Source organism: Penaeus vannamei, chromosome 25 (genome assembly GCF_042767895.1).
Source record: "Penaeus vannamei isolate JL-2024 chromosome 25, ASM4276789v1, whole genome shotgun sequence".
In the NCBI taxonomy this organism is placed as follows: Eukaryota; Metazoa; Arthropoda; class Malacostraca; order Decapoda; family Penaeidae; genus Penaeus; species Penaeus vannamei.
The window spans coordinates 30245596-30258095 of record NC_091573.1 but is presented as its reverse complement, the minus strand read 5'-3'; the positions used below and the strand labels follow the sequence as shown (position 1 = coordinate 30258095).

Below are 12500 nucleotides of genomic sequence, written 5' to 3'. Positions count from 1 at the left end.
TGGCCGGGATCGAGGCGACGGTCGGGCGGCCAGCGGGCCCTCTTGGCCACTCGGGCCGCTCGGCGTGAATGCACGGCGCTGCACGAATCCGGCCGCGTGGATTGCGACCTGGGGAACCAAGGACACGGAAGCCGACACGGAATATATACTATATATATATATAGTGTATATTTTTTATGTATGTATATATATATGTATATATATATATATATGTGTGTGTGTGTGTGTGTGTGTGTGTGTGTGTGTGTGTGTGTGTGTGTGTGTGTGTGTGTGTGTGTGTGTGTGTGTGTGTGTGTGTGTGTGTGTGTGTGTGTGTGTGTGTGTGTTGCATTAGTTAATTTTATATTATATTATACTATATGCATATATATATATATATATATATTATAATATATATATATATATATATATATATATGTATATATATATATATTATACATGATACATATATTATATATGCCAAACACACACGCACACACGCACTCGCACACGCACACGCACACGCACACGCACACGCACACGCACACGCACACGCACACGCACACGCACACGCACACGCACACGCACACGCACACACACACACACACACACACACACACACACACACACACACACACACACACACACACACACACACACACACACACACACACACACACACACACACATACACATATATGTATGTATATATATATATATGCATTAGATATAGATGTGTGCGTGTGTGTGCGTGCGTGCGTGCGTGCGTGCGTGTGTGTATGTGCGTGCGTGCGTGCCTGCGTATTATATATGTATATATGTATACAAGTAGATCCATCCACAGTTATACTAATAAAGCATGCTCGGCGCCTGGGCAGCGGTCGTCGAGGGCGCAGCGTGCATACCCGTTGTGTCAGCCAGCGGGCGCAGTGCTTGTATCTTCTGAAGAACAGTGCGCCCATGGCCCGAGGGCGGGGGAGGCGGTGGCGCACGGGTGTGGGTGCGCGTGGCGTGTGGTACGGGCGGAGACGGGAGGGAGGGCGGGGGGCAGGGGCGTTAGGATGGCAGGTTCCAGTTTGCGCTGCCCTCATGAGGCAACGAGCGGTTGCAGGCTCCCCCCCCCCCTCCCCCCGCGCCGTGCAAGTCCCTTCCCCTGGTCCTTCCCCCTCCCCCTTCCCCCGCCAACCAGCTCCGCCCTGATCCGACCCGCTTTGCCTGCTTGCTCGTCCCCTGGCTCGCCCGCGCGTGGTCGAGCTGTACCCGGGACCACGACCCGCACTCCCTCTGGGTCTCATGGTTGTTCGGGTTGAGGAAAAGAAGTGATTGTTACGGGCAGCTTCTTTTTTTTCCTTTCTTTCTTTTTTGGATTTCATGGTTGTGGAAGCTGAGCCCGTTGAATATATTCGCTGAAGTAGAATTTGCTATCATGGTTGTGAAGGTTTGGGTTGGCGGGGCAGAGACAGACTTTTTTCGAAGGAAGAACTGGGAGGTATTTGGGCTTCTCATGGCGTCGTCCAACGCAGCCAGTGTTGCCAAGGGACGACGACTCCTGCTGCGAGACTGCCTGTATGTGATGGTGTGTGAGTGACTCGGCTAAAGTGGCGAGGCAGACCGGTTTCATACAAGGGTGCTTTTTTCTAAGGGTCCATGCTACTGGGTTATGAAATCTGACTCACAGGGTTGTTTCAAACGTTTCAAGAACCTGTCATCGTCTTTTTGGCACTGTTGCGAGCGCCGTCTGCCTTTTTTGCGTATTTTGGTGTTCACGCGGGAGGTTATTTGTGTTGGGCGGAAATTTCGCTTCCGGCACAGTCCGAGGGCGGGCTGGCGGGCGCTGGCCTCCGCCGAGCCTCATGCACCGCGCGTCATCCTACTCGTTCATTAGCGTTGGAGTCCTCAGGGTCATTTCATTCCTTTATTGACATGTGTCATTTTACACCCTACGTTGTGTCTCATGTTGTATTTTAAAAGTGGCTTTTTACATGGAAGCACGTTGATTCTTGCCATGATTGGCCTTTTTGTTGGTTAGTATTCAGCGATTTCAAGGGGAATTTCACACAGAATGCATCGATTATATTCTTTTATATAGAGTGTATGAACCGCATTGCTCATGTGATAAATCATAATCAGATGATATTTTAGAATGTACTTGTAAAACGGAAAAGTGTTCTTAGTCGATAATAGACCTTAGTGAATCAAATCATTGAGCCTTCATCACTTACAATAGTGTTTATTCTCTGGTGGCTGGTGAAGATTCTGTGCTCTAGATATATATGCCTTGTGTGTATTGGACGCGAGTATGTTGTATGTGAGCACACGAGCTTCATTGCAGACATGTTGGGTGTTACTAATCCAAGTTTGGGGCAGTATTTTGTTATTTTCAGTTTGTATATACACAGTTTAATCTTGTTTATATTTCTGTTTTATCAGTATCAGTGCCCGTTTTTTAAGCAGCAGAAGCTTCTGTGAAGTTTCTTATCCCTTTCCCTTTTCCAGGTACTTAGGACCACTTTGCTTCTCTGAATGTAATTCAACACCCTAATGTATTCGGGGTGCGTGGAAGAGCCGGAAGGATTGTATTCAATAGTACTTACAGTTTTATGCTCCGATTAGAACTGGTATTTTGTTGATTTTAAGATGACAGGCTTTAGATCTTGCCAAATTTGCTCGTTTAGGGGTCTTATTGTTAGTGCATTTGTAATTTGTCTGTATGATTTATGATTAAGCAGAAATTTACATCTATAAATGAAACCTTTAGTTCTAATCAGGGAGAAAGTGGTCCATTAGGTTTGTAACGAAGTCGTGCAGGGAAAATGCCGTACATTCCATTTTATTTAGCATCTATTAATTTTATAATTTTTTTTTTTTTTTGTAATCGCCTATTTATCCAACTTTATTTCGTGTTCTGGCAGCTATATATGTTGCATTTCATGTACGATATTTATGTGAATTAGCCCCGAATAAGGTTTACTGTGTAGGTTTACATCTCACTAAACCTGTTGTAATAATTGTTAATTCTCCTCCAAAAATATTATCCTCTAATTTTAGGTATAATATATTTCGATGACCATATAACTGCCAAATTGTCTGTGAAGGTAATATTGGTTATTCTGTTATTTATCCACTTGGTAACTGCACATTGAGGGGTTGGTGTTTGTGCGCCACGAGGGGGGCACCTTTGCACTTTTTCTCAGTTCTTTTGTTAAGTACTTTTCTTCATTTAGTTAGATTTAAACCGTGTAGTTTAGGCTAGAGTATTCTTGAGTATAAAAAAGATATTCATAGAATCTTATTGAACTAATGTTAATAGGCTATGGAGGAAGGAGGTTTTCGTGAACTAATATGAATGCAGGGTAAAACCTTGAGACCAAATTTCCTGTTTGTGGACACTGAACGAATGGACATCACACACACTCATTTTCTCTCTCTCTCTCTCGCTTTCCTTTCTTTCTCCTTCTCTTACATTCACGCACGCATACCTACACACAAAATGAAACTTTGGTGCTTAAAAGATGTAAGCATAAATACTTTAGTGTTTGAGTGAGTTATCTGTTATTTTCCGTAGCGTTATCTTCCTTTCACTTGCAATAATGTTCACAATAGGAATTTGAGTCGCACGGCCAACTACATACTAATTGCCCTCCTTTATTTTTCCTTTGTATTTTGTAACCGTATTCTAATAGTCTCCAAGCAATTCTTCCATTGAGGGCATAATCAGGTGTTCAGCATAAATTTTTCCATCTTTTGTGTGACTGCAGTAGGCTTAACGAAAGAACGTTCATGGTATGTACTTTTTTATAAATTGGCATTACTGTTACTTAAATTTGTGTAATTGTTATCAGATATGTTATACACCATCTGTAGGACTCATTCCCAGACAAATGTCAGTACAGTATTTTGATAAATGTAATAAAATAGTTTTGAGGTACAGATGTTTCCTATGTAAAGCAATATTTACTAATAAAATAATTGTACATCAAGTTGATTGATTTTACCCAGTGTTTTTGCTCTAATTGAGGTAAATGAAGAACACTGTATTTGACACAATTTTATTTAGAGTGCCACCCATTGAGTATAACAAACAAATTCAGTTTTTGAAGAATGTCACATCTGCGGAACTGACTGGAGTGTGTCTCAGTGGGAGTGTGCCGCAGTGTATCCGCCTGGCTGTGTGGTGGTGGTTCTGCCTGGCGATGATGATGGTGATGTTTGGCGATGGGAAGGGGTGACGCAGGGCTCAGCCAAACGGTCATCATATGCCGCGGACATTACATGTCCGCTGCATCACAACCTTCCCACGCACTGTAGTGTGGCTGACTCACCTCACACTCTGCTCACCAGTCACCCACAGCTCTGACACCAGGGAAGGTGGTGGTCACGGTGGGTGGCCGGTGGGCAGCCTACACTGGCAGCTACAACATAAGGGCCCATGACGGGTGCAGTACATCCGCCATGGCTAACATGGGGGACAGTTCTACCAAAAATAATAAATCCTAGACCAAGCTTTGCTTGACGAGTCACCTAAATAACCTTATGTACTTATTACAAACAAATGACGGGTAAGTTAGGGGGCAAGATGAACTTGGCACGGACCGCCAGGCCAGGGTGGTGTGGTGGGAGAGGGGGTGGGTGGGAGATGCTGACACCTCCACCCACGCACGCACTGCTGCACGTGTACTAGCATAGTAGAGAATTATAAATAACATAATAGTGAATGATTTTATCATTACACATATCAATAATTAACTAGTTACATAGATGAACACAAATAAGCGGCCGAAAAGAACGCCGTGACCGAAGGCCCTCACTGGTACAACTATAAATCTCTTAAGTGGCAACAATTTTTTAAGCGCCTCTGCGCAAAGTTTTGTGGGTCTCTGGTCACGGCGCTCAGCAGGCGCTCCACCAACGTGAGATGCTTCAAGCACATCTGACTCGATTCAGCACTGCATAGCTGACGCGGGTACGGTCATCACTGGGGTGGTGCGGGCGTGCGTGGTTATAAAGTTGGCAGCAGCAGGGCTGGAGTGAACCAGGACTGGAATTACACCAGCCTGGTCTACGACACTTCCACCCACTACTCACCAGGCAGTTGGCTTACCACAAAGTAAACCAATTAAATAATTATTCTTTTTTATATTTAACCATCCCAACAAGCAGAATCTTTAACTTATGCGTTTGTACTTGCTTTTCTGGACCCTGGAGGGCAGTGACACCCCACAGGGCCCCCAGAGCGTCCTGGTGCCGGGGCGGCGCCACACAGCCTCTGAACACCAGAGGGGCAGCGGCCCCACATGAGCACCATGTACGGCCGGTGGCACCACCCGACACACGGCTGTGGCGTAGCACCAAGTGAGACCCGTGCGGTGAGTACGGGCTGAGATCATGGCGCGGACCCCACCCTACCTCGCCGCTGGCACGCACCTGCGGCACACACCGAGCAGGGGGGGCGGCCACCCGCAGCCACAAGCACGTTGTGACTACGAGTCCGCAGCAGCAGCCTGGGCCCAGGTGCCTAGCATCAGCAGCAGCGGCAGCAGCAGCAACATACAGGCAGCCTGGACGGCACATGAGCGCCACATTTGTACTGCGACCATCTCTGCGGTACTGGGGACAGCACGAGCCAGTGCTCAGGCGGCGGCCTAACACGTGTCGGTGACGTCGCAGGGCTCAGTCTTGACGGGGGAGGTGGGCGCTATCACAGATGGGGTTGGGCGTGGGCGCAGCTCAGCACGCAAGGCCCGCAGCTCGCCCTCCATCGCACAAACCTTCTGGCGTAGCTGATCTTCCTCCTGGATCGGGAGACAGTGAGGTCATTAGATTTTGTTTCTTCAAGCATAGGTATCTAATGCTTTAAAATCTAAAACAAATCCTATTTCTGAGATCAATGGACTTGGCTTCCTAGTTCCATTACTTAGACAAGCGCACCTAATCACAATTTTCAGTTTCTCACCTTTGTATCACGAGTAACGTTTATAGACAGAAGTTGATTGCGTAGGCTGGCCACGGCATGATTGTGGTCGCGAGTCTGCGCATCGAAACGTTGTCTGAGGGCAGCATTTTGGCGCTCCTGAACCGCCAGGCGGGTGGCCAGGTCGGCCACCAGCTGGGCCACTTTGCTGGCTGCAGCTCGGTCGCTCCAGCCCCTTAGCAGTGCCTCCGCCTCCTCCACCGTTTCACCTGAAATGTTCAACGAAACACTTGAGTTTTGTCGCTTTTTTAGGCAAGCTCATTTTCCTCCAGTTAGTCAGGTTCCTCTACCGATAAACTCGAACGAACCGGCGACGGAACTCACTTCGGTTGCTGACGGATCCAACGGAGTCTGTGTCGGAATCGGTGGTGGACAGCTCGAGTTCGGGATGTCGGCTGCTCGTGTCGGGGCTGCACACCTTCCTGGGGGGCTGCGGCGGCTGGTGCGTCGGGGTGGCTCTGAGGTGCGGTGGCGCGCTCGGGGTGACGGCGGCGACGGCGTTGGGCGTGGAGCGCTGGAGACACATCGGCGTCGGCGAACACTCGCGCTTTATGCACTCTACTTCGACGCCTCTTTCTAGCTGCTGCTGCTCCTGCTGCGGGAAGGCAAGGGCGGGGTCAGTAACGGGCCTGGGCATATTCCGTGCGCGGTGGCGTCACCAGAACGTACACTCATGAATACTTCAGAGTGAATATGAAGTCGGACTTTTCAACACGCAAATCTCTTTATTAAACTGAATAATCACCAATGAAAAAGAGGTTTACTGGGTGACTGGTAATGCTACTACATAAAGCAAAACTGCCATGGAAACTCACCATATATATGGCGATTTTTTCGTGTGCATCTTGGCTTAGGTGTGCTGTTGAGAGATCCTTGAGCGACACCCGTGCTGCCTTGTCCCTGACCTTGGGCGGGGCGAGGGCGACGTTGGGCTGGTAATGGCGCTCGAACTTCTGTGAGTCTGAGAGAGGCACCACTCGGCCGGGGTCGACCAGCACGGGGGGACCCTGGCTCAAGTAGGCTGGCAGTGGGGCGGGAACACTGGAGACAGAAAACAAAGCCATTTAGTACTATTTCCCAGAACAACCGTCATGTCTATAATACGAACGTGGTTGTGTCAAGACAATTTCCAATCCATCTGATCACGGAAAAGACACTTTGTATATTTCAATTGGTGATCTTAAAAATACTTAAAAATATTGGTTCCTCCTTGTGACTTAGAAAGGATAAAACAAGCAAACATTCCCCAGTTTCCCTGCTCTCTAGAAAGTGCCTTTGCATTCATCCCAAGGAAGTGGCGTGTTATCTTGACGGTTAGAAACTAGCATGGCAACTCGCGAGCGAAAAATTAATGTGCGTTCAGGAACACATCTTTTCCTTTCTCCTCCCGAGTGGAACAAAAGACGCCGAAGCCAAAGGCAGGGCTTCTCTGGTCCTGCCTCGGCCTTTGTATCTTTCACATCCCACACTTTTCGTGGCATTCCTTCAATGCCGTATTTAGCTGCCCTTGTGAGCGACCTTGTGCGAGCACCTCGCGCCCGCCGCGGTGCGTTCACCTTCCCTGTTTCGTACTTGCCTCGCCTATACCTGGGCGGCGGGCAAGGCCTTCGTACCCAGAGCATTCACACATCATAACTTCACGCTAAAGTCTTCCCAGCTCCCCTTTGCCTCTCCCCCCCTCTCTCTCTCTCTCCTTCTCCTTCTCCCTCTCCCTCCATCTCTCAAAGTCCCTCCCCATACACATATAAATCTCCCTCTCCTTTCCCCTCTTCCACTCCCTCTCCCTCTTCCCTCCCCTCCCTTTCCGTATCTCCCTCATTCCCTCACACGCACAGCTGCAACACTGCCCCGGTTTTCCTCACCTGTCCCTGACGAAGGCAGGAGGGGGCGGCGGCAATGCTTTGCCGTCCCTTGTAACAAGGGGCGTGGCGGTCCACGAAGGGGCCATAGCTGCATACTGTCGCCACATGTACGACCACACGATGGGGTCGTAGCCGACGCTGCTGGGGAGAGGAGCTCCGGGCGGCAGCTCCTCCGCTCTGACTTTCTTGGGCAGCTCCTCTTTGACTTCCACGCCATCCTGAAAAAGAGGAAACCATTTAAGTTATCGTATTCACATAACATCCGCGAAAGGAGTTCCGCTGAATGACAAAGGTAAAACAATTCAAACATTCAAATGACGTCCGGGAGGGTTAATTTAATTATGTAGAAAGCCAGCACAACATAAGCCGGTCTAATACTCCACTGTACTGAATAAGCCGAGTCGGGGTAAAGGGGGAGTTCTAAGCCATGTTCCCCACTCCGCATGTTGTCAAAAAATGGCAAAATCATCACACTCTTACAATTTAAACATGTTCTCTAAATTTGCTGGGACCTTAAGGATGAGCTTTCAAAGACACCAGAAAAATAACGCATTTCTAATTTTGAAATGTAAGAAACAAGTCAAATAAGGATACAGTAATACACAGGAACTACATCCTGTCCTGTAGTGAAATTTGGAGTCCTTGTGCCTTAGAGTTATGCTCTTCATGAACAGTTAGCATTACCTAGGCTTCACATCATTTTTTCTTTTATTTATCCATGGAATGTACACATGCTACAGTATCCCCCTGAAAACCGATCGCCGCTTTGCAAAGCTCGCACTTGTAAACAACCCAAGAAAATCCAGCAACCATGACCATCGGCAGTACAAGCGATCGGCAGAGGTTCCAGCTCCTGCGCCCCCCCCCCCCCGCCTCCCCTCCCCCAAGGCTCGCCTCATTATGCAGCTTTCGCCTCCCCCCCCCCCCCCGTCGATAATCTTGGCCCAGAGGAGCGGCGTCCTGCAGCCTCCGCGGACGGACGGCCCTTCAGAGCCTCCTCCGCGCCTGTATCACTTCGCGGCCCGGGACACGATGGAAGGACAAGCAGGCAGCGCTATGCAATTGAAACGTGAGACTGCAAGGCGGCGCTGGGTATGCTGGCCGGGCCGCCTGATCACGGGCATGGGCATCCACTGTCACCTGAAGGGGGCGCGTGATCTCGGACTTGCTTCGGGGCCTCTGGGTCCTCGGCTCAGGAAGGCGAGGGAGTCTGATCCGTCAGCCCAGGATCAAGGCCTGATTTCGGTCCCGTGAGTCCCGCTCTGCCCGTTTCCCTTCCTTCCCTCCGCTTGTCTCCTCTCCTCTCGCCGACCTCCTGCCGGCCTCTGCATCGTGACGGCGCCGCTGCGAAGCCTCACCAAGGGGCCCCGCGTCTGCTCAACACGTTAAAGCATACCAGAGGTCGGCGAGGCGTTGGAGGTGCCACCCGACCCCCCCCCCCGCTCCCCCTCTCTTCCCCCGCCCTCCTCTTCCCCCCACAGCCTTCCACCCTCCTTCCCCTTTCCCCACAGCTCTCCTTCCCATCCTCTTTTCCTCACAGCTCTTCCTGCCCTCCCTCTTTCCTCCACAGCTCTCTACCCGCCCTCCCCCCTCCCCACAGCAATGTATACTCCAACACCCGCCTTCTGTTACACATGCACACGAACACGTGATTCTGAATCGTTATCAAAAAGCTTCGCCCGCCCGTGTTGCCATCGAGAGTGGCACAGATAACCGAGGGCAACCTCCTCCCCCCTCTCGCGCTCTGTTTAGAAGAGAGAGAGAGAGAGAGAGAGAGAGAGAGAGAGAGAGAGAGAGAGAGAGAGAGAGAGAGAGAGAGAGAGAGAGAGAGAGAGAGAGAGAGAGAGAGAGAGAGAGATAGGGTAGAGAATGTGAGTGAGTGTGAGTGTGCGTGTGAACGTGCGTGAGTGCATGTGCGCGCGCGCGAATATTTGCATATGCGTAAAGTGGTGCGTGCGCCTTCTCCTACAGTGACAGGTGTGAAGTCTTGGACTCAGTGAACTTTAAAACGGAGAGTTTCCATGGCGACAGGCGACGCGCGGCGGTGCGCGAGCGCCAGCAACACGTATTGCAAACCGCAGTGAAATCTATACCCGCTCGCCTTCGCGGGAATCACTTGAAGCGCCAGCTCCTGCCGCCCTCTCGAGGCACCGAGGCCCAAGCGACGCCTCTTCCTCCGTAGGGCGTCGCAGCGCTCCTGCTGGGGGCTGTGGCGGCGCCCTTCGCCCGATGACTAACGCGGCCATCCGAAGCGCCCCTCGTGCGTGGGGCCGCCAGCCGGCGCAAGGAAGCCCACGCTGCTCTAAAGGGGAATATTACTGCAAGCGAGCGCATGTAAGTCTACACTGCACTCCGCCTAAGCATGGACGCGAGGCCATAGAACGGGTTCATTGAGAAACTGCGTAGTAGGTCCTACAATCACGAACGGCCGCAGAGCAGCCAAGCATGTTATGTAACCTGGCAACAAGATACCATCGTGCACGAACTTCTACACGAGCAAATACCTCTTTCGAAATACAACGAACTGCACACTGTAGAACTTTTCCACGCCGGCTAAGATTTGAAGCTGGCTGCGGATTCGGACGGCGCGGGAGCCGGTTTGCCAACCCCACGTGGTCGCCGCCCGAACTCGCACACGGAACCGAACACCGCGACGCAGGCGCCCCCAGAACCGGCCACCACGTGTCCACTCCCGCATTTCGCAACACGGCCTCCCCAAACGCGTCCCCGCTCGCCTAGGGGCAGGGCCGCGTCTCCGCTCGCGGGCTGTAAGCGGCCCCGGAGGCAGAAGGGAGCAGAGATAAGGTGCGGAAGGGCGCGGGAGCCATCGCGGACGAGCGCCAAGGAGGACGGACGTATGCGCATTCGGGCGGGTCTCGGGCTGCAAGTTCACCGAGTACATCAACGTCCATGCGGCGGCGGCGGCGGCGGCGTCCTCCGGCAGTGCAACGGAAGCTCCGGCTCTGCTTGCCTCTCGGGTTTCCTCCTGCGGCGGCCCTTGGCGAGCCGAGGCCTGGCGGACGCAATGCTCGATGTGGTCGCCCCGCCGAGCGAAGCTTTAAAGCGGAGGATGAAAGATTACCTTGCCTGGCGCGCTCTTATTTTAAATAGATAAAGAAATAAATGTATGTGTAAATATGTGTGTGTGTGTGCGTGTGTGTGTATATATATATATGTATGTATTATAGAACCTTTAGCTGCCGACTCCCACTAAAAAAGAAACCTCAAAAAAGGTAAATAATGACATAAATTATTCAACTAACTAAACGAACCCTCTGATCCCTCAGTTTTAACGGAGACAATTACGGAGTCAGACAGCGTAGCACGGCGGCGTCCCCGCGCCCCTCGGCGAGCGACCGCAGCGAAGGGCGCCTCGTGCTCGGCCGGCGTCCACATCCCGCCACAACGCCGCCCCGAGACCTTGCCCAAGGTTTCCTCTGTTCCCGCGGGAGTGAAAGGACCTCCGGCCGCCACTGCTGCGCTCTAACCTTTGCCAGCCGGAGGCCGCCCGCGACAGGTCCCCAAGCACGCCCGCCGAAGGGTCACAAAAACGGGGACCTGACTCAACGACCCCGTGACGTCACGAATGGCTGCGTCATAGGCCTATTGATTTTCTTCTCTCGGGAGTACCCCGTCCCCTCTCCCTCCTCCCTCCCCCTCTCCCTATCCCCCCCCCCCTCCGTTGTCTCCCTTTCAGTCTGTCTCGCGCTCTCAGACATCCGCTTCCGGTTTGAACAGTCGCCTTTTGGTTCATTTCGCGAGGCTCTCTCTCCGGCTTCGAGGAGGAATCTCAAGTGCTGTCGCTCGCCTCGCGGAGGCTGCGCCGACGCCGGCCGCAGGATTCCCCTCCCGCGCGCGGCGGGACTGCGGGGCGGGGACCTGCGGCTCACGTTCGAATCTGTGCTTATGTATCTTTCATCTCTTCTGCTTCTACCTTACTATCTGTGTGTGTGTGTGTGTGTGTGTGTGTGTGTGTGTGTGTGTGTGTGTGTGTGTGCGTGTGCGTGTGCGTGTGCGTGTGCGTGTGCGTGTGCGTGTGCGTGTGCGTGTGCGTGTGCGTGTGCGTGTGCGTGTGCGTGTGCGTGTGCGTGTGCGTGTGTGCGTGTGCGTGTGCGTGTTCCGTGTGAATGCCTGTCAGAGAGAGAGAGAGAGAGAGAGAGAGAGAGAGAAAGAGAGAGACAGACAGACAGACAGAGACAGACAGAAAGAGAGAGAGAGAAAGAGAGGCAGAGAAAGGAAGGGAGGAAGGAGAAGAGGAAGAGAGAGGAAGAGAATAGCGAGAGAGAGAGAAACCAACATTGTTTTCAATCCCCGACCACGTGGCGCGATTCGGCACCCAACCGACGCGCGAATGACACGAGGCCCTCGGCTCCAGTTCCCTTTAAACGGAACCGAAATCGCTCGCCTCATCCTCACCCCTCCCCCCCTCCCCCTCCCCCCACATACGGACTTTCCGTCTCTGCGCTACGGCACTGCTTAAAGAGCGGGGGAAGGGGAAGGAGAAGGGAAGGGGAAGAAGAGGAAATGGGAAAGGGAAGGGGAAGCGGAAGGAGAAGGAGAAGGGGAAGAGGAAAGGGGAGGGGAAGGAGAAGGAGAAGGGGAAGAGGAAGGGGAAGGTGAAGAGGTAGGGGAAGAGGAAGGGGAGGGGAAGGAGTGCAAGGGCGGACCTGATGACCGCCTGACCCCAG

General features: G+C 51.8%; 1 protein-coding gene across 1 annotated transcript; it reads right to left on the bottom strand.

Moving 5' to 3' along the window:
* Positions 1-4014: 4014 nt before the first annotated feature.
* Positions 4015-8030, bottom strand: LOC113830005 (ski oncogene; the record flags this gene model as incomplete). Its single annotated transcript, XM_027383175.2, is given in 5 exon segments — positions 4015-5771; positions 5933-6159; positions 6275-6545; positions 6766-6991; positions 7813-8030. Coding segments are annotated over 5 exon segments (1092 nt in total), but the record flags the coding sequence as incomplete, so codon positions are not given.
* Between the last annotated feature and the right edge of the window lie 4470 nt (positions 8031-12500).